Raw genomic sequence first — 23,042 nt, forward strand, 5'->3', positions numbered from 1 at the left:
TATCAAACACTGAGAGTGAAGTCAAATCTCCCCTCTCAGTGGGCCTAGTGGTAAGTAGCACACAGCCGGTCACAGGGGAGACCAGACCAACACCAACGGCATCAGCAATATCATTAATAGTTGGGTTAAGAATAGGCCCTCAGGCTCTACAGGATGAGAGTCATCCCTCTCCTGGGCAGGGTGAGGAGCTGTATGACAGATGGGGGGAGTATATTACAGTCAATACGGTACAGACTTGTAGACAGTACAGAACAGTGGAGGCTCACGGCCTGGTTGTGCAGGATTTAGTCTAGTCAGTGCCGGCCAAATCAGTTAGTGTCGTAGCACAACAGAGACGTGCTCGGCAGCCTTTGAGCCCATTAACCATCGTCCCCGAAACCAATCTGGAATCCGGCAAGGGCATTACTCAACGCCTGTAGGCTGCAGAACACTCTGCACTGAACACTGAACATGGTGACATACAGGGGGAGGCTGCTGGACCAGAGTGTGGCGAGGGTGTTATGACTGGGGACAGAAGTCCAGGAGAACTATAGGACCAGTTGACTTGGAGGAGGGGGCTCCTAAAATGGACTTCTACACCTGGTGTCCTACTTACTGCTCTATTATTTGCACAGTGTCTGCATTCTAAATGTGTCATAACGTTTTGAACTTGAAATTGACAGAGGTAGTATCGCAAAACCAGACGCCATAGTCTCCTATTGATTCTGCCTCCTGGAATTGAAGGCTTCAATACTGAATGACCAGGTACTCACATGTACTAGCTGCTCCTGGGTGTCAAACTCCCGGTGGCAGCTCTCCCAGTGGCAGTTGGTCTCGTACACCACCTCTGGCTCCTGCTTGCTGTCGTCCTTGTCCCCTTCCTCCTTCACAAGAGTCATCCCATCAGGATGGTCCTACAGTACAGAAACACAACAGAGTTACAAAAGAGGACCCAAAACGGACTGTTTTACAGTAGTGACCCAACACTGACCGTGTTACAAAGACCCAACACTGACGGTATTACAGTAGTGACCCAACACTGACCGTGTTACAAAGACCCAACACTGACAGTATTACAGTAGTGACCCAACACTGACCGTGTTACAAAGACCCAACACTGACAGTATTACAGTAGTGACCCAACACTAACCGTGTTACAAAGACCCAACACTGACAGTATTACAGTAGTGACCCAACACTAACCGTGTTACAAAGACCCAACACTGACAGTATTACAGTAGTGACCCAACACTAACCGTGTTACAAAGACCCAACACTGACAGTATTACAGTAGTGACCCAACACTGACCGTGTTACAAAGACCCAACACTGACAGTATTACACGTGGAACGTGGAACGAGGGAGAGCTCTGTTTGTTGTTTTGGAAAGTATGTTGTTTTGGAAAGTTTTAAAATTCCAAAGACAATCGCACATCTGAGCTATCTTTTTTGCAGGTGCACGGTAACAGTTGAATAAAATGAGGAAAAAACTTTTTTTTAAAGTTTATTGAAAAAGTTTGGTTCCTAGCTAGCTACCGCGACACGGTTGGCATCAGTTGCTGGGACCGCCACTATCTGTCCAGTGATCCTGCTGACCAAGGCCAGGTCTAGCCTAGCTGCTAGCTAGCTGCCTATCAAGCTAGTGGGGTTTTCTTGAGGTTTAGAACGCAGCCCGTGATGCGTTTAGCCATTGTGGCTGGGAACGGGGATTGTCCAGGCCTTGTGGCTGTCTAGATCCCTGATGTTTGTTGTTTGTTGTTTTCAATCTTCCCTGTGACCCGCCCTGTCTGGAACTGCGAAGAGTAACGGCGTAACCTATGTTGCTACTATGACAAAGACCAAAGCCAGCGGGAGTACCGTTGAGGACAGTGGTGTCTCTCTATCACAGGTGAAGGGTCTTTTCAACTAACAAAAAGAGTTCTACAAACAGTTGTTACAACAACAATAAAATAGCTGTTGTGTGTTGTGTCTAAATTCTGGTGGAGTCAACTAATAAAACAATGGATGACCTGACCAGAGAGGTCCAGGACCTGAACAAAGTGCTCCCAGGGTCAGCTTGATGAGTTTAAACAGGAGAACGGCAAAGTGAAAGTAATCTGTAAGTCATTAAGAGAGGACATCCGTTCTGTATGGGAATCCGTGTTCACAATGACGGAGAAATCCCATTATCTCAAGGGACAATCAAGGCGGAACAACATTGTTGTGGATGGAAATGCAGAATCTCCACATGACACAACGGGATGATATAGGTGGACTAGAAAACAGGACTGGAAAACCCACCACCGGACCAGATAACAGGTCCATTCCGATAGTGGTCAAGTTCCCGAGGTTCAAGGACAAGGTAGCTCTTCTGGAAAGAGCCAAGAACTTGAGAGGAATGTACATCTTCCTCAACGAGGACAATCCTGAAGCTGTGTGCCAGAAGAGGAAATAACTTATCCCAGCCATGAACACTGCCAGAGACAGGCTCATTGTCCACCCTCCCTCCCAAAAGCCTGGAAGGGATGAGAGTGCCAAGCCTCTGGGTTTGTAGCTTCAAACCAACAGCACACACACACACACACACACACACACACACTTACAAACACCAACTGATTAATGGACTACTGAATGTATATGCTTTTCTCTTGCTTGGGTTGCTCTTTTCCATATTATGTCTATCTCTGATAAGATACCCAGTAAAGGGCTGAAAATAGCCCATATTATATGTAGCCTAGAAATAAGGTTCATGAAATCAATAACTTGGTAACATCAGATAACATTCATATATTAGCCATTTCTGATACTCACTTAGATCATTTATTTGAAGATACAGCAGTAGCAATACAAGGATATACCATCTATAGAAGAATGCTTATGGTGGAGGAGTTGCTGTATATATTCAGAGCCATATCCCTGTAATGCTTAGAGAAGATCTTATGCCAAGTGTTATTAAGTGTTGTGATTGCAGGTTCACCTTGCACATCTAAAGCTTTTTATTTTGTGGTGTTGCTATAGGCCATCAAGTGCTAACAGTCAGTGTCTAAATAATATGTGTGAAATGTTTGATAGTGTATGCGATGTAAACAGAGAGATCTAATTTCTTGAGGACCTGAATATTGACTGGTTTCATCAAGCTATCCGCTTAAGAGGAAGCTTCTCACTGTAACCAGTGCCTGTAATCTGGTTCAGATTATTAATCAACCTACCTGTGTGTCTACAAACACAGGAACAAGATCATCCACGTGTATTGATCACATTTTTACTAATACTGTAGAACTTTGTTCTAAACCTGTATCCGTACCCATTGGTTGCAGTGATCACTATATAGTGGCTTTGTCCAGGAAAGCCAAAGTTCCAAAAACAGGGCCTAAACTAGTGTATAAGAGATTATGCAAAATATTTTGCTGTGACTCTTCTGTGGATGATGTCACAAATATTTGTTGATTGGTTGTCATTAACAAAGAGCATCCAGACTCTGTACTTGAGGAATTTATTAAATTACTTCTTCCAATTATTGATAAACATGCAGCTGTTAAGAAACTGTTAGAACTGTTAAGGCTCCATGGATTGATGAGGAATTTAAAAACTGTATGGTTGAAAGAGATTGGGGAAAAGGAGTGGCTAATAAATCTGGCTGCACATCTGACTGACTGACGTACTGCAAATTGAGAAATGATGTGACTAAACTCAACAAAAACAAGGAGAAACTTTATTATGAAGCCAAGATCAATGATATAAAGAATGATAGAGAAAAACTTTGGAGTACTTTAAATGAAATTATGGACAGAAAGGCTCATTCAAATCCATCTTTCATCGAATCATTCATCACAAAACCATTTTTATTTTTATTTTTATTTATCCCATTTTCTCCCCAATTTTCGTGGTATCCAATCGCTAGTAATTACTATCTTGTCTCATCGCTACAACTCCCGTACGGGCTCGGGAGAGACGAAGGTCGAAAGCCATGCGTCCTCCAAAGCACAACCCAACCAAGCCGCACTGCTTCTTAACACAGCGCGCCTCCAACCCGGAAGCCAGCCGCACCAATGTGTCGGAGGAAACACCGTGTACCTGGCCCCCTTGGTTAGCGCGCACTGCGCCCGGCCCGCCACAGGAGTCGCTGGAGCGCGATGAGACAAGGATATCCCTACCGGCCAAACCCTCCCTAACCCGGACGACGCTATGCCAATTGTGCGTCGCCCCACGGACCTCCCGGTCGCGGCCGGCTGCGACAGAGCGCGAACCCAGAGACTCTGGTGGCGCAGCTAGCACTGCGATGCAGTGCCCTAGACCACTGCGCCACCCGGGAGGCCCACAAAACCATTTGATGTCAATTATTTTAATGATTACTTCAATGGCAAAGTGGGAAGACTTAGACAGGAAACAACGAACAGTGAGCCATCATACTCATGCATAAAAAACGAATAATGAAAGAATAGCATTGTACGTTGGACGTTTGGGAGAGGTGGGGAAATGATTGAAATCAATCAATAATGACAAACCTGGCATTGACAACTTAGATGGAAAGCAACTAAGGATGTTAGGTGACTCTATAGCCACTCCTATCTGTTATATATTTAATCTGAGTCTAGAGGAAAGTCTTTGTCCTCAGACCTGGAGGGAAGCCAAAGTCATTTACCCCACCAGACATGCCACCAGGGGTCTTTTCTCAGTCCCCAGGTACAGAACAAATTCATGGAAATGTACAGTATTATACAGAGCCATGGGTGCATGGAACTCCCTTCCATCGTATATAGCGCAAGTGAACAGCAAACCTGGTTTCAGAAAAACAAATAAAGTGTGTGACCCACTTGTTGTGTGTATGTACTGACATGTATGTGTAACTGATAGATGTACACACACTACATGTTCAGGTTTTTAAATGTATGTAAATTGTCAAATCTTTTGTCTGTAATGTATTTTTCGTTACGTGCCGGACCCCAGTAAGACTAGCTGTTGCCTTTGGCGTCGGCTAATGGGGATCTGTCACGATCGTGTGGCGGATTAACGGACCAAAATGCAGCTTTTGGAAAATAAGCCATCTTCTTTTATTATAACACGAAGATGAACACGACACAAAAACACTTTAACAAAACAACAAAACGACCGTGAAGCTACAAACGTTGTGCACAAACATACAGGCTACTAACGTTCTTACATAGACAATTACCCACAACCAATGAGAGCCTATGGCTACCCTAAATAAGGCTCCCAATCAGAGACAACCGAAATCAGCTGTCTCTAATTGGGAACTCATTCAGGTAACCATAGACTCTCCTAGATAACTAACCAACATAGACAACACTAGACATATACACTCAACACAAAACCATCTACTACACCCCATAACCCCTTTACCAAATAAACACCCAAAACCAACAAAACATAAACATTACCCATGTCACACCCTGACCTAACTAAAATAATAAAGAAAACAAAGAATAATAAGGCCAGGGCGTGACAGGATCCTAATAAATCTAAATCAAAAGACACGTTACTGACAGGCAACGTATTCATTTTTTAACCTGCCACCTCACTTTTGTCAGGTGTGAACAAGTGTTTTTTTTACAAAATGTACCTGGTTGTCCAAGAGGTTAACCATTGAGACACTAGAGAAGAGTTAGAGCGCAGAGAACAACCGAAATTGAAATATTGTATACAGTAAGTACGACCATGTCAGCTCGGAACTTATTTCCGCTGAAAATATATATATGTTTAAGTAAAAGACTGTGGTTACACATGCTATTCACAGACCTCCTTACAACACTCTCGAGTCAAGTCCACAGTCATATCACAACCAAAACATTCTCTCCACCTACTCTACCCTCCCCTAACCAACCAGGCTGATTCTGTTACACGTTTCCACAGGTGTAATCGTGTGAATCTGGACTTGTTCAGCACACAGGGAGTAAAACGTGAGTCTGGGAGCGGAAATGTAGCACTGAAAGCTCTGCTCTGTGTTGGGAGTTGAGCTACGACAGGTCTGAGCCGAGTATTTCAGGAATCTAACCCTAACTTCCTGCTCAAGGTTGCTCCATTAGTCAAGACATATTTCACTGTCACCGTTAACATTACATGACTGGGCAGCCTGGAGAGTACTGGAGACTGTAACACGGGAGCCTAGGGTGTACAAGGTTTCTCTCTGGCAAAGTTATGGTTCGTAAAAAACACCTCGCTCTACTGCTAGTACCGACCTGCAATGGCAGGGGAAGGCAGAGAGAGATGGAGAGAAACAGAGAGTGTGTGAGAGAGAACAGAGAAAATTGTTTCATTCACCGAATGTGGATCTCTGAGTCTACAGGCTTGCTTCTATTGTACGCGCAGAGAGTCACTTTAGAGGCCTCATTCCAGACACAAGCACACAGAGAGCCCTTTAGAAAACACGCAGTCTAATTTCTCTTTCATTTTTTTCCATTCACTTAAGCATCTGATTAAAAGGAAAACAATTTCCTTCTGGTGTCGCCAAGATCAATGTGGCTTATCGCTTCTGAGGCGGTAGCCCGAACAAGCAGCCGAATGAAACAGGCAAATAAATAAATAGTTTTACAGTACGTCACATAATTGGCCCCAAAGCTCTCCGTCTGAGTGAATGACTGAGTGTGTGTGTATGTGTGCACGCCCGTTTATGCGTTGTGTGAACAGAATTGAACAGTACAAGCACCACATCCTATTCTACGGCTGCCGGCGCAGTAAACCATCAATTCTGTTCATTATCTTCATCTCGTCTTCCAGCATATAATACCGTAAGCACACCCCTTTTTCTAATACTGGATAAGAGTATCTGTTCATTGGACTACATGATAAATGGTGGAGCAGTTCAATTCACCTGGCAACATACGGCCCCTGGGCTGAGTAGCTCCTCGTCCGGTTTGATCTTGGAGCGTTTGTGGTGCATGGGGTCCCCAGTGCTGCTCACCGCTGACTCACTAGTGGGTTTGGTCTGTAGGAAACAACCACAATAACTTCACTTCAACATCCTTCATGATCGAATGACCATAAATGACGAGCATAAATTAACATTTACATTCAATTGTATGATTACATTCTGTTTGATACTATTCAAGGGATCTAGTTCATCCTAATAAAAGGGAGCATAACGCAGCTTGTTGACTATTAATTCGAGGCAATTTAATAAGCCAAAGATTTTATACAGGGGTTGTCTACCCGGCTTCACCTTTGGATGACCTGACTCTGGCCGGACTGGTCCTGAGAGCCAACGGGAAGTTCCCTGTTACAAGGCAGGCGAGCCAGAAATAAAAAAGGAAAAAGGAAAGCTGAACTGGCCTGGAAGATTCCTTGGCTCGTGTCTGTGTAACTAGACTTCTTAGTCAGAATGTTTACCCCAGGAATATGGAATGTCATTTCCATTTAACAGTCAGACATCTTGACACTAGAGTCACTGAGGTCCTGCTAATAGATACAGTGTAATTGCATTTGGAGAAATAGAACAAATGAAATTGGTAGTATATGAAATGCAAGATAGTATATGATGCTGGTTGTTTCCCCAGGGTTGGACAGAACGGTGGAATGGTTTCAGAAGATTATTTATATAGTTCTCTAACACAACTAGGAACCTCAGAGGGTGAAGAACGTACCAGATGCCATGTTGAAAAAATCCCCCCAAAATCGGAAGGTATAAATATAGAGGAATAATTTAATATTTGCTTGAAATGCAAGCCCCCACATACATTAGGAATGGAGAGAGGTAAAGGGAAACACTGTGGGATCCATCCATCCATGTCAATATTCCAATTTTAATCCTTGTATTACTCCTGTGTGATTAATGGTGTCAGTGATGGGATCCTATGCTAACAAGGCCCTTATTGTTTCTCACGTGAAACAGAACGTTCCGGAACGACGTTCCCAGTCCAAAACAACACATCCAGCGGACCCCCACTCCCATGAGGCCAGAGCGCGGAGTGGCTTCTACTTCTTCCTGTCTGTTCCTTGTACCTGTGTAGGCTACCCGGGAAGCTGCTTGCGCGCGGCTAGCACATGGCAGCGCTATCTATCTATTACCTGTGATGATGAATCGCAGAGGCTTCTGCCGCGGTGGAGGGAGAAGTCTCTCACCTGAGAGGAGTCATTGGAGATGACGGAGCGCTCGCTGGGGGTCAGGCCAGGGGGAGGGATGCCAGGGACTGGGCGCTGGGTGGCGAAGGCCGGGGAGGGGTGGATGAGGGGCGGACTGTGGCCGAATGCAGAACCCACAATCCCTGGTTGCCGACCAAGCAGCTGCTGGTGCATCTGAAGTGCCACGGGGGTGGGAGGGTAAGCGAAACTCAAAGCCGGACTGGAGGGAAACAATATCATGATTAGTATTTAGTTTACGAGAAACATACAACAACATACAACAAGACTTTGTGCAGGTGGTGGATTTTTTTTTAAACTACCTTTCCCATTATCAATATTTACTGTACCTCTATGAAAATACATTCTGACGTATTTGAAATGGCAATTGCAATGGCACCGAGGCAAAATGAGGGGAAAACAAAGGGAGAGGGTGAATAAATAGATTTTTTGGGCTAGCTCCTCATCCCTGAGGACAATCTGACAGGAGCTGTGATGCTGTTGTAACACTGGAGCCACAGGGCCAAAGACAGATCCCTGGCAATGAATGTTCAGCTTGTTAGCACCGTGAATTACTGTTGTGGTCCCTTGCCAGGCCGTCATCGTCAATAAGAATTTGTTCTTAATTGACCTGCCTGGTAAAATCAAGGTAACCAAATAATGTAAAAAATAATAATAATATCCCAAAATTCTAAGGTTTTCTGGAAATCCCTATTTGCGGATTCCCGGAATCAGAAGGATAAAAATGTAGGGAGCCTTAGAAATGTGCAACCTTAGTTAAACTACATCATCTCTCCACTGTGTACAAACTCAACAGTATAATCAGGCATAGTCTATAACTACAGTCACTTCACATTGCACAGTCTGCATGCTAGCTTTCCCCTACTGTAAAAGACCTAGATCATGGGTTCCCTTCCTACCCCATAGATCCACATTAAAGTTAGGGTGTTTACATACACCATAGATTAAAACAGAATCCAAACCGCCCACCCTACTGTAAAAGCTCTCTCTATAAACAGAGGTAGCGCCAGGTAAACACAAGTCTCTATGGGTTCAATAGCAGTCACGCGTGGTGGGCCTCCATTCATTCTGCCTGCCTGACGCCTGTTCTCAGCCCGGACCCATATGTCTGCTGAGCTTATTACAGACACCGAGTGGAAATCAATGGGCCGAGACGCATTTGGGGGCCCATCCGCTTGTCATATCACTCATCAGTCTGGGGGCCCTATCATTGGCCCTGTCACATGGGCCACAGTGGCTTGTGATTGATCAGGTTCTCCTTTCAGATCGCTGATCAATGGCTCCGGGTATGGATCTCCCTCTCTCTTTTTCTCTCTTTTTCTTTCTCTGTCATTTCGGTGATAGTGTGTATCAGGGGGGTGGTGTTTGGGAGGGTGTGTGGATGACTGACACATGCCTCCAGGGAGACTGGGTAAATAGGTGAACAAGGCCCACCAGGAGATGGGGCGCAGAGGAGACACACGCACACACAGTAGCCTGGTGACAAATCTGTCCGTGCTGTATAGCCAACTTTATTGACTCTAAGCCAGCCCTCCTCCCATGTTGTTTGCCTTTCCTTGGGAAACCTCACTGGTCCACCACATCCTAATACATCCCTCTCGCCTCCACTAGAACAACATCCCACACAAACATAGGCTCTGCCCCAGGCCCTCCATCCCCTTACCCACAGTCCTCCAGAGTGACCGAAAGATATGTTTGTGTACGATGTTGGCCCTTTTTTTATCATCCCGTACCCGACTTTCCCAAAATCCCCAGGTTTTTCAGAAATCGCTGAAATAAGCAGGAAATCCGGGAATCCTCCAACCAGAATTTCTGGAAAAACTGGGAATTTGGGGAAAGTTACTGGAATTTTGCAGGCCTTATCCCGTACCTGATGGCCCCGGCAGAGAGGTGTCCGTAAGAGCCATTGGTGGAGGAGCTGGAGCGGGAGTTGTTGAGGATGGTGACCAGGGAGTTTGGCGAGCTGCGGATCATGGTCTGCAGGTCGAAGCTGTGCTCCGACAGGGGAGAGATGGGCAGGGCCCGCTTCCGACTGGGCCTCGCTGTCAGCCTGGGGCTGGGGAACCGAGAGCCTGCAGGAGAGGACGGCAGTAGAGTAGACACATTAGACCCAAAGAAACTGCAGTCCACAGAACCTCTTTGGATAGAAACTTACTAGGTGAAAGAGAGAGATTAATTAATCTGTTGTGTTTTATCATATACGTGTTTTGTATGTTGATTTGTTGGCTTGTCTTATTGGTTTGTCTTGGCTTCAACCAAAGTGGGGCAGCAGGGTAGCCTAGTGTATAGAGCGGTGGACTAGTAACCGAAAGGTTGCAAGTTCAAATCCCCGAGCTGACAAGGTACAAATCTGTCGTTCTGCCCCTGAACACTGTTCCTAGGCCGTCATTGAAAATAAGAATTTGTTCTTAACTGACTTGCCTAGTTAAATAAAGGTAAAAAAACACAGACAAACGTAGAGGGGCCATAGACTGAGCTTCACTGACTGAGACATACCTAATTCATTTAACAAACAAAAGGTTATTTTGAATGAAAGTGTGCAACTGACAATGGATGAACTTCATATAAGACAACACAGGGATGCCTTTTATGTCAAAGCTCTTTACTGACTGGGTTATGGCAATCAAGTACTCAAATGCAGTCAATGTTGAATGGAATTACTATGAGTGGCTTTGAAAAGGTACCAAGCAGCCAACAACACTGCCTTTCTCTATTGCTTTCTCTCTCTCTCTCCACACACAATGAGCCGCATGTACAGATTAAGAAATTACTTTTGTTGTATTTTCACTCGGAGATGTCACAAACAAGACAGGGAAAACCAGAGGGAGAAGTAAAGAAGCGGAGGGAGGAGAAACCAGAGGGAGAAGACACTGCGGGGATGTTGCGCTTTGTGCGTGAACTGACACAATGACTTTGTGACTCAGACTCGGTAGGGAAAAACATTTCAGCTGTTTTTCCTTTTCTATTTTGTCGTGGGCAAACAAAACCAGCTTACCCTGTACTCACTCCCTTCCTCCCTCTCTCGCTCCTTCCATCCTTCCCTCCCTCAAATTCAAACGCTCGCTCTCGCCTGACACATCCAGCGATTACAGAGGCATCCATTCACATGGAAATCAGTTGTACATATGCGTGTGTGTATGTCTGCGTGTCTGTTTCTGACTGTGTGTGTGTGTGTGGTGAAGTTTCTGGCATACGTAGGCCTGTATTTAGAGCATGGAGCTCCAGGAAAAGAGGAGAGAGGAACCTCTCTACATTGTCTCCGCTCTGGCCTCTATAAAAACCTGCCTCTGTCTCTTTGACGTCTCAGAGACGGGGGTTGGGCGCACACACTCACATATACAACCCCCCCCATACACACAATCTCTGACAACAATACAACTCAGAAAATGTGTTCGTCACTTGAGGAATTTGTTCCTCGGAAATCCAGCTGTATTCAAGCAAACACTGACTCTCGTGAACCTGCGATAGCCACACTTCTCAGTCAAACTCCTACCCCCTGGTCGACCTGTGGAACGCTCTCACAAACCACATCCCCCACGCATCTCTCTGTAACGAACCTCCTAAAAACTACGCCCCTCGTCCACGGGTGAGGGACTGCCTCCACCTGTGGTGAGTTAGGATGGGGAGGGGGGGAATGAACCGCGGAGGGGGTAGAGGAGGGGGGCTGTCCCATCACAGCATGAGCCTCCTGGGAGTTGTGTTTATTAATGCTGCAGCCACATGATAAATGGCCCAACCAGGAGGAGAGGAGAGGGAGAGGTAGAAGAGAGGGAGAGGGGAGCGTCGTGGCCCGTAGCGGGGTAGCCGGAGTGTCCCTCTAATTTCCCCGTGATTTATGGATGGGTCGGCTGGTTAGGCACAGCGTCATTAATTCACACGGACGGGACAGGGAGGGGCCAGACAGGCTAGACTGACTGACGGCAGTAAAAATAAACCATGAGCTTGGAGCCCAAAACAGGGCCACCTAAGAGGCCTCTGGCACTCTCACAACACCTCTCCTCTCCCCATCTCCTCTCCTCCTCCTCTAAACAACACGCTGGACATACCCTACATGATAAATCATGGGCATAAATTAGCAGCGAAATGAAAACTAACACAGCTATACTGTCCAACCACTACCTCAACTGAATTGAATTCAATAAAACACTGTCGTTCTTAGGGTTCAAGGGGCGGTTGGAAGGACAGGATGGGACCTTTTGATCAGTAAGCTTACAATTACCTTAGGTAAAAAAAACACAACAAACTATTGCAGTAGAAAAATTGCCACATTTTTTATTATACAGCTCAAATACAGATGTTAGCATAGCACAAACTATTAGAGCTAGCTAATAGCACTAGCTAATTAGTGCGTAAAAACATGTGACAATGGTCCATTGAAGCCCCAAACAGCCAGGACAGCACCATTGTTTCATTAAGCAGGCACTCTCCTAAGCTAATTACATTGATGTGAAGTAGACCGACTGAAACTATGATAGCTTCGACGCAACTAGGCCCCATTATTAGCCAAAACCTCTTGATATGATAACGCCACACTCTATATGCCTTTTTCTCCTCTAAAAATGATATATCACAAAGGAAGAGCTTTAAAGTGTTAATTTTCCTGGCGTGTGTGTGGAGCAGACATTGTTGAAACACAACGAGTTATTACTGGCAATGATCACAGGCGATTGTGAAGTAGTGAAGAGCTAGCATAGCCACGGCATCATCTCCCATTTGAAACTGTGGCCCTAATTGTTTTGTTTCACTCTATTAATCTTAAACGTTGACACAGAAGAAAGGATTTCTCCCTGTGATGATGAATGGTGAGACATTCCAATTCCCAGTTAATAGCAATTAATTTTCTGATAGCCGTGCAAGTTTGGCTAGTTTTAATTAGTTTGTTCGGAGGAATAGGGGGGTGATTTCACCCCGGATTTCCATGAAAGCGACGGCTGGCTGACTAAATACCTTCTCATCAAAGGGAGAGGGGTGAGGCTGTCCGACCTTCCCTAAGATTCAGTGTGCCTTTAATTTCCTATTTACACTTTAAAATAACTCATTAGCATAAGTCCTCTGCACAGGCAGGCCTGAGCCCAGCACGTTAAGACAATGGCTCATTTAAATCATGTCAGTTTAGAATCGCTTGCTACTCCTTCCTCGTTTGGTAGGATTGTTGTTTTGCTCCATTTAAAACAGATTGATGTAGATAGGTGTATTATTCTCCCTGCACTATCTGCAATATTCAGACACACACAGACAGACAGACACACAGAGACCCCCCCCACACACACACACAAACAAACAGCCATTGAATTTGGAAGTTTGGGTCAGTATGTTGAGCTCAGTGCAGACTTACTCTCCACGGCCTGCAGATATTCCATGTGCAGGGCACTGCTGGTGGCTCCGGCCGTGGAGGCCACGGAGGGGAGGAGGTCCGTGTAGGGGCTACGGTGGCCCGCCAGGAGAGCCATCTGGTGGTAGTACTCTGCAGTGGTCAGGCCTGTGTGAGGGACTAAGGAAGGGGGGAGGAGGTGAAGGGAAGGCAGATAGGACAGGAAGATAAAGAGGGAGAGAGGGAGAGAGAGGGGGGAAGAGGGGACGGGGTAGACATGCATGTTAGGTGAGATAATGACACCATAAGAGAGGCCTACAACGCCTACCACAAAACACCTGCAAATACATGATAACTTACAGTAGATCAACACTCAGCACATCTGTAATGTAATGTAATGTAATGAGCACATTAGCAACACCGTCATGTATAGAGTGGAACAGAACTGATGTATGAGGAGCATGATCTGCATTACAAAGTACACTATATAGGGAGTGGGGTGTCATTTGGGACGCAGGCATGCTTTGAGGTAGTGTACTAGGTCCCAGATGGGATTTCAAGCTGCTTACTCAGAGTTTACAGTACTGTACATCTTGGTTTTAAACAGAATTGTTCATTCATGCAGGTATGCATATCATATCTCATCCGATGTTGTTTTGCCAATGGGTAAGTCTAGGAGTGTGTGTGTGTGTGTGTGTGTGTGTGTGTGTGTGTGTGCGTGCGTGCGTGCGTGCGTGCGTGCGTGCGTACGCGCGTGCGTGTGTGTGTGTGTTATGGAGCGTAGCAGGGCTGCAGGATGCAGATACTCAACCTGCTCTTTCACTCTGTTCCTTAAAACTCCATGAGAAACAAAAGGCCTAGATCTGCATGCATAAAGAAACAGCAACACGTTCCGAATCTGCCCAGATCTGCATGCATAAAGAACAGCAACACGTTCCGAATCTGCCCCCTCTCCATCTCCATCACTCTCTCTCTCTCTCTCTCTCCTCCACTCCCCCACTCTCTCTCTCTCTCTCTCTCTCTCTCTCTCTCTCTTTCTCCCCCTCTGAATCTGCCTCTCTTTCCAACCTCTTCCCTTAGTTATAGAGAGCTATAAGTCCTTGAACCGTATCCTAAAAATAAACATCTGGAATCGTTCTTCCATATGCAAATATCCCAACCAAGAAAAGGCTAGAAAGAGGGGGAGAGAAGAGAGAGAACAAAAGACTGACACTGTGGTTTTGGATGCAAATATGAAATCAGTTTAGCCCACAAAGTGTTACGGCTAATTCCTCTATTTTTCTTCCCATTTTAAAGAAAGAAGAGAAGAAATAAATAAAGAAATTAAACGCGGGATGAAAAGATCTCCTCTCAAGGCCGGCCTGTATGCCTGGCAATATGCATCTCTGATTGGTTCACTGGATGGAAGAAGAAATTCCCAAATTAATTCGGTTTGGGTATTATGTCTTAAGTGGAGGGGGGAGTTTCTTAATTGTCTTCGTTGTTCCGCTTTAGTTTTGCTTCTGCATTCAACTGTAATGTGCCTCATTCTCTATTCGTACGCAGAAAGGGCTTTGCAGAATTTCCTGGCATGGGTAGTGCCATCCTGGGGGCAAGTGGGGTGGGGAGGATGGGGGACTTGTGTGGCATTTGACGTGGAGGAGAAGCAGCTCAGTGTGCCTCGGGAGTTGGTGGTAGGTGGTGTCACAGGGCCCTCCTTAAGAGCAACAATGGGATGAGAGGGGTAAGTACAGTCTCTGTCACCACCAGTGTGAGAAGAAGAGGAGTGAGAGGGTTAGAGAGAGTGATGGTGGGAGGTAGATGGAAAAAAAGAGCAAGAGATAGGTGGTACTAAATCCCACCCACTTCAAATCTTCCACCAATTCAGCTAATTAATTCATAATTATTCAGATGTACTTCCAGTAAAAATACATCTGTGCAGACTGAAGTAGGAGAAAACCTATATGCGCGACAGTACACTCACAACATAAAAGGCTGATAGGTTAATTAACTGTTTGATTGATTCAAATAGTTGCCTTCTTTCCCATTTTTTACAGTTGATGTAGCACAAAGAGCATTTTGATGGGACGCAACGCTAGCAGAGAACTCCCTCTGTAATAGAGAAACTAGGAATAAAAAAACCTTCCAAAGTGCCCGCCTCGCGTTAAAGCACAGAGCGCCACGCATGTTGAGAGCAGGAGCGATTGAGAGTGGGAGACCAGGATGAGAAGAGGCTCTCAGTTCCTGCATAGAGGAAGTGCCCCCATTCTATCCAACTCTTCACAAAGGCCCTTGAGGACAAGGTAGGAGACCAGTAAAGGCCTAATAGGACCTGTAGTTCAGAGGTCAACTGAGGGACTTAGTTGGAGACTCTGTCATGTCTCAAATGGCAGCCTATTCCATATGCGGTGCACTGCGTTTGGCCAGAGCCTTATTGGTCAAAAGTAGTGCCCTTCACAGGGAATAGGGTGCCATAGCTGACTGCACCCGTGACAGTAACCAAGCCACATGAGCTGATTTTTGTATCGTGACAATGTCATAACAGCGTGCTCGTATCATTCCGTTCAACTGCCTCAAATACAATCACCTCAACTTTTCCTCGAGCTGAATGGAACCCAGCCAGCCAAGGCTGTGATTACCAATGGCCCCTGGGAGAGGTAGGGGAGGCTGGCCTTGTTCAGTAAGTGAGCTCCAGGCTTCAATTAAAGCTCCAGGCCAGGAGGATGGAGCAGAGCAGCACTGCTGAGAATGTTTAAAAGCACACACACTACAGACAGTAATTGATTTCCCAGTCTGTATCTATGACTGGAACCAAAACGGTCCCTGCAGGGCACCATGCCAGCATCCCAAATGGCACCCTATTCCCTATGCAGGGCACTACTTTTGACCGGAGCCCTAGTGCCATTTCAGACGTAGCCCATTTGCACCCTTGTTAACCCTACCCTCCCTGGTCCTTGAACCCGAGCCTCCCTCCACTTCTCTCTGTACATGAGCCCTGCTCCCTGATGCATCCTCCAGAGGTCCACTGCTCCCCAGATCAAAGAGAAGAACCTCCGTCAAACCTCCCCCTACGCACACACAGTCACACGCTGCACGTGCTGCACACACACATACACACCAAAAGAAAGTCACATGTGCACATGCCAGACAGACACGTGCACACAGTTCAAGTAAATGAACGCAGTCACCTCTGTCATGACCTTTGATTGACATGAAGCACCTCATAACAGGGATCAACACTGTACACTCTTAATAGCTGAACCTATTGATCACCAACAAAGTAGACCATTTTCCTGCAAAGCTAAGGGCCCTTAGGGACTCTGAGGGCCAGGTCTCTGTGGTACTGTACAACATTGCATTGTTTTAAGTACAGCTAGCTAGCGCTGGGATGTATAGTCAATTGAAAGATAGATTACAGAAAAGTATGTAGTATGTTGATCTGAATCAACGGATATGGTGGGACTCATGAGGGCTCATGAGAGGAAGAGTTTCAGCCTCCCAAATGGCACCCTATTCCCAATAAAGTGCACTACATTTGACCAGGGCCATATATAGTGTACTACTTTGACCAGTGCCCTATGGGAACTGTAGGGTGGCGTTCGGGAAGCAGCAAGTGTGTTGTGAGTGTGGGGACTTACCGTCTGCAGGGCTGAGGCCCCTGGCTGCAGAGATCATAGAGAGGGAGGGGCTGGAGTGGAGCGAGCGGATGTAGTCCATGTAGGGGTTGATGTACGGGTGCGGAGGGTTAAATGGTGACTCAGCCCCCACGGAGGGGTTCCGGTGGGGGGAGATCCGGATGAGGGAGATGTCGGAGAACGCCGGGCTGCCGGCCAGCGAAGGAGGCCTACACAGACAAATGGGGAGAAAAACGTATAGAGGAAATAAGTACATTAACTCTCCTTTGATAGTGTGAGATATTACAGTCCATCTAAGACCTTAGATTGATATTCAAACTTCTGTTTTGTAAAAGCTCATCAGAAGTTGTATATAGATGCCAGATTCCATAGAAGTTATCGGTGTCTCCAGAAATGATTCCACATGTTGTTGTGTTACAGCCAGAATTCAAAATGGATTAAATATATCTATACACAATACCCCATAATGAAAACATGTTTTTATACATTTTTGCAAATGTATTGAAAATGAAATACAGAAATACCACATAAGTATTCACACCGCTAAGTCAATACATGTTAGAATCACCTTTGGTAGTAATTACATCTGTGAGTGTTTCTGGGTAAGTCTCTAAGAGCTTTGCACACATGTATTGTCGAATATTTGCCCATTACTCTTTTCAAAATTATTCAAGCTCTGTCAAATTGGTTGTTGATCAAGTTTTACCATAGATTTTCATGCAGATTTAAGTCAAAATTGTAATTCGGCCACTCAGGAACATTCACGGTCTTCTTGGTAAGAAACTCCAGTGTAGATTTGTCCATCTGTTTTAGGTTATTGTCCAGCTGAAAGGTGAATTCATCTCCCAGTGTCTGGTGGAAAGCAGACAACCAGGTTTTTCTCTAGTATTTTGCCTGTGCTTAGCTCCGTTATGTTTCTTTTTATCCTGAAAAACTCCCCAGTCCTTAATGATTACAAGCATACCCATAACATGACGCAAACACCACTATGCTTGAAAATATGGAGAGTGGTACTCAGTAATCTGTTGGATTTGGCCCAAACATAACACTTTTTATTCAGGACAGAAAGTGAATCGCTTTGCCACATTTTTCCCCCCAGTATTATTTTAGTGTCTTAGTTGCAAACAAGATGCATGTTTTGGAATATTATTATTCTGTACTGGGTTCCTTCTTTTGACTTTTGACTGTCATTTAGGTTAGTATTGTGGAGTTAACTACAATGTCGTTGATCCATCCTCGGTTTTCTCCTATCACAGCCATTTAACTGTAACGGTTTTAAAATCCCCACGCCTGTATCTTTGTAGTGACTGGGTGTATTGATACACCATCCAAGGTGTAATTAATAACTTTACCACGCTCAAAGGGATATTTAATGTTTGCGTTTATTATTTTTGGCCATCTACCAATAGGTGCCCTTCTTTGCGAGGCATTGGAAAACCTCCCTGGTCTTTGTCCCTGGTCTTTGTGGTCGAAACTGTGTTTGAAATTCACTGATCGACTGAGGGCCCTTACGTATGTGTGGTACAGAAATGAGGTAGTCATTCAAAAATCATGTTAAACACTATTATTGCACACAGAGTCCATGCAACTTATTATGTGACTTGTTAAGCACAATTTTACTCCTGAACTTATTTAGGCTTGCCATAACAAAAGGGTTGAATACTTTTTGGCTCAAGACATTTCAGTTTTTCATTTTTAATTAATTTGTAAAAACGTCCAAAAACATAATTCCACTTCGACATTATGGGGTATTGTGTGTAGGCCAGTGACAAAATAATCTACATTTAATCCATTTTTAAATTCAGGCTATAACAAAACAAAATGTGGAAAAGGTCAAGCAGTGTGAATACTTTCTGAAAGCACTGTACGTTTCAAAAGTCAGCCAACTAATATTTATATGGTTTAGGACACACATAAGTATCATGCGCATTGAAATATTAATGAAATAGTCATGTGTTCCTCCTCTCCAATCCCAGTCAGCCGACTGGCAATGCCAGCAAATGAATGGTGACACTATCACCCTCCATCTGCACTCTACACGGCCAGAGCAGAGAGAGAGAGAGAGAGAGAGAGAGAGAGAGAGAGAGAGAGAGAGAGAGAGAGAGAGAGAGAGAGAGAGGAGAGAGAGAGAGAGAGAGAGAGAGAGAGAGAGAAGAGAGAGAGAGAGAGAGAGGAGAGAGAGAGAGAGAGAGAGAGAGAGAGGAGAGAGAGAGAGAGAGAGAGAGAGAGAGAGAGAGAGAGAGAGAGAGAGAGAGAGAGAGAGAGAGAGAGAGAGAGAGAGAGAGAGAGCTGCATTCTTCCTGCTCCCGCCACAGACATTTCCTCAGATCAAAGGCTGCTTTCACCACTGTGTCTTAATCAGACCAAAACGTCAGGCCACTTTCACCACTAGACTAGCCACCATGTCTCGCTATAGAAGCTAGCACTTCTCATAACTTTGCATTCCTGTCAGAAAAGCATGTATCAATTAGATATAAACCCATTAGATATCTATTTAGGTTGTATTTAGGGCACATTCAGTGGTGCCCTAAATGTGGTAAGGGTAGTGAACTCAGTCATTACCAATGAGTAGAACCCACAAACAATATCTGTCTGTCTAACAAAAACTACATTGTCAAACAAAATGTGCTGTATGAAAAATCCTGTTCGCTACACAGCAAATGTGTACATTAGAGCCTAGAAATCTGGCTCCGCTACACCGGAGTGAATTTCCTGAGGAAGAAGTTCAGAAGAATCGACTAATACCGGTCCAGTTTTATAATTGGCTAAGAGAGCTTGAAAACTTCATAATGATGGCCTTGAAGACAAAGCCCCTCCCTGGAGGATGAGCAGAAATCCACATATCAGCCTAGACATTAAGAGGCTGGGAGATTAGAGTGAATTAGACCCTCCACTCCTCCACTGTGGCTCTTCATAGGACTGACCTGTCACTATGGTCCCCAGGAGAGAGAGGGGGAGAGGTGAGGGGGAGGTAGAGAGAGAGAGAGAGAGAGAGGTGAGGGGAAGGTAGAAAGAGAGAGAGAGAGAGAGAGGTGAGGGGAAGGTAGAGAGAGAGAGAGAGAGAGAGAGAGAGAGAGAGAGAGAGAGAGAGAGAGAGAGAGAGAAAGAAAGAAAGAAAGAAAATAAGAAAGAAAGAAAGGAGTGTTCAACAGAAAGAGAGAGAAAGAGAGAGTAAGTAATGTAATGTGAAGGAAAGTCCCCTACCGGCTACTCTTGTCCCCTCACCTCCCTCCCTATCACAGCCCCTTAATGAAAGAGCTCAGGCCAACAATGAACCCCGAGGAGCGGAAACACTGGAGCACACACACACACCCTCTATACTTTTCAACAAGCTTGCGGCAAATAACCCACAAGGAGTTTCAAAGTGCTCTCTTTCCTTCTGTGTGGAGAGCATGACGACATCGTCTCTGTGATGCTGCAGCAGTTATGTGTGGAGTACTCTTATCCTCTCAAGTGGAGTTGTTTCTATTCAGGAAACAATGCAAAGGAAGCTGATTGAAGTAAAAGGTTGGAAAAGAGTATTCAAGGAAAAAATATATACATTTTGGGAGTGCAACCTTACACGCACGCTTTTGGACTAGCTTGGGGTTTCTTGAGAACCAGTAGCCTTGAAAACGAATGACTAGCGAGTGACTCAAGGTCAATGAAACTGATGATTCCACTAGTATCAGAGGTCACGTTGACTATGACACCACCTCCATCCTCAAGGATTGGTTCTGCACGTCTCCTATTCCGAGTCATGAGAAAAGTTTTACTTCCTCTATCATTGGCAGAGGGCATAGCGAGGGCACCCCTCTCCCTGTTCCACTCCGGGGCACAAGCTTGTGTGTGTGTGTGCACACAGCAAATTGGCCAGTGTAACATTTCTAGTGTTGATTCAGGTGTTACTCAGTGGTGTAAAATAACCCCCAGTGTTGGTGTTAATAACCAGAGTTATTGTTTTACACTGTGGAGATTAAAACAGTCCCATCAAAACCACACCCATCATTATCATATTTCCCAGCATGCTCTACAGCAGGTTGATTATTACTAAAACAAATGTGGTCTATGTTTTTTTAGGATATCTGTGTTTTTGCATGTACATTGATTGCTACAAAAAAGATAAATAACATACATTTTTCTAAACGAATCCAGTCAGTTAGTTAGATTTATTGCATATGTTACTGAAATGTTTTTTCCAGTTTAAGTGATTTGGGTAGTCTTCTTATCAACTTTCCTAACCCTGACAGTCATTCTGAATAACATTCCAATAGGAATGACACATCACTTTGCAAGCCAGCATAATGTGACTTGCAGGCCTGATGTGGCCTGCAACTCAGGAGTTTCCTAACACCACTGTGTCAGGGTATAACTAGGGCATCAAAGTAAAGCATAATGATATATGTATTTTATTGTCATTTTATTGTCATAAAGGATGTCTCTGTCACTAACAAATGCAGTCATGGATGGTAACTTAACTATTCACTTGAAAAGAAAAGGCACCCTGGGAAATATGCAAATTAGGCTTTACACCATGCAGTGTTAAAACAACACCCACACATTATTTACTGTAACACTACACTGAGAAAGTGTAACAGTATCGGCACTAAGCAAAGTGAGTGCAGAATATAGATATCTTCAACAACATTCTAGCTTCAATATTCACCACCTGTACCTACCCTAATACCCATCACCCACTGGTGCAAGAAAAGAAAATGGCTTCAATACAATTACTTCAGAGAAAGACTAACGGTCTGTAACACTTACTACAACTATAAACTGGGCAACTGACTATTGGATACACATAAACTGTGGATAATCAGTACAGAGTAAGAGTGCGAGTGAGTGAGTGAGTGAGTGAGTGAGTGAGTGAGTGAGTGAGTGAGAGACAGTGTGAAAGAGAGAGTGTCTAGGGGAGTGGACTAACAGAGTGCTGCGAGGCTCCGAGCAGAGTCCTCCACATGCCCAGCCAGCCCTCCCCTCCATCGTCATGACGATGATTAACCCTGTCACGCGCTGGCCGCGTCTCTACACGGTGACCCCGGCTAAATGGCTCTCGTCCCGTTGTTTTTCCAATTAATTTAGCGCATAAGAGCTAAAGAGAAGGGCCTGAGGGGGGTAGGAAGGAGAGAGAGGGGGAGGAGGCGGAGATGTGATAGGGGGACATGTGTTGAGAATGTGGGGAGAGGGTAACGCAGTACATGTGGTCAGGGGGAGAGAAAGAGGGAAGACATGTGGTAAAGATGGAGAGGGGGAACGTATTTTGGGAGGAGGTGGAGAGGCAACATGTGGGACAGGGGAGGTGAGGTTTTAGGGGAAGAGCCAAGGAGAGGGTATACAGTATGTGGGAGAGATGAGGGGAGTGGTATATTTATAATGAAAGGAGAGTGGTGGGGAGGGAGGGAGGGAGGGTATGAAAAACAGAGTTGGGATAGAGGAGGGTTGGTGAGGTGAGGCGAGGCGAGGGGAGGGAGTCAGGGGTGATACAGCAGTTGAAAAGGGGGAGAAAAGGAAGGAGATAAGAGGGAGGGTGAGCAGGTGGACTATGAATGGGGAGGGAGGGATGGGGAGTGGAGTAGTTTAGCCATTGTGAGCCAGGGTGGCGTTTGAGGGAGAGGGGGAGTGACAGGAGGAGGAAAGAGGAGGAGAGGAGTGGACTCAGGGGGTCTATAGCTGGGTGTGAGGGGATTTGAGGAGGACAGGACTGAGATAGATGGTAGGGAGGGGTGTCTGTGTGCATGTGTGTGTGGGCGAGAGAAGAGAGAGAGAAAGAGAGAGAAAGAGAGAGAGAGAGAGAGAGAGAGAGAGAGAGAGAGAGAGAGAGAGAGAGAGAGAGAGAGAGAGAGAGAGAGAGAGAGAGAGAGAGAGAGAAAGGTGGATCAGTGGATCAGTCCATCTCTTCTCCATCTGCTTGTACACATGAATCATTATGATGGAGAGCATTCTGACAGGGAGGAATCTGATGGTGTGTGTGTGTGTGTGTGTGTTTGTGTGTGTGCGCACACAAAGGTACCCGGCGAGTGAGGTACCTAGCGTCTTAGTTACACCTGATTTAAGATTTACATCAAAGCTGCACCCCGGGGAGCT

The 23,042-nt window shown here is 45.3% G+C and overlaps 1 protein-coding gene across 1 annotated transcript in view; it reads right to left on the reverse strand.

Moving 5' to 3' along the window:
• The window catches only part of LOC129859341 (transcriptional activator GLI3-like), a 35,913-nt gene extending 18,659 nt beyond the window's left edge, over positions 1-17,254 (reverse strand). The window contains exons 1-6 of the mRNA XM_055928987.1: positions 16,980-17,254; positions 13,387-13,530; positions 9,922-10,123; positions 8,034-8,253; positions 6,787-6,900; positions 753-893 (exon numbers count right to left, since the gene is read on the reverse strand). Coding sequence (XP_055784962.1) covers positions 753-893; positions 6,787-6,900; positions 8,034-8,253; positions 9,922-10,123; positions 13,387-13,530; positions 16,980-17,232 — 1,074 coding nt within the window. The 5' untranslated portion in view covers positions 17,233-17,254. The remainder of the gene's footprint in view (positions 1-752; positions 894-6,786; positions 6,901-8,033; positions 8,254-9,921; positions 10,124-13,386; positions 13,531-16,979) is intronic.
• Between the last annotated feature and the right edge of the window lie 5,788 nt (positions 17,255-23,042).

The sequence above is a fragment of the Salvelinus fontinalis genome, chromosome 7, assembly GCF_029448725.1.
Source record: "Salvelinus fontinalis isolate EN_2023a chromosome 7, ASM2944872v1, whole genome shotgun sequence".
Classification (NCBI taxonomy): Eukaryota; Metazoa; Chordata; class Actinopteri; order Salmoniformes; family Salmonidae; genus Salvelinus; species Salvelinus fontinalis.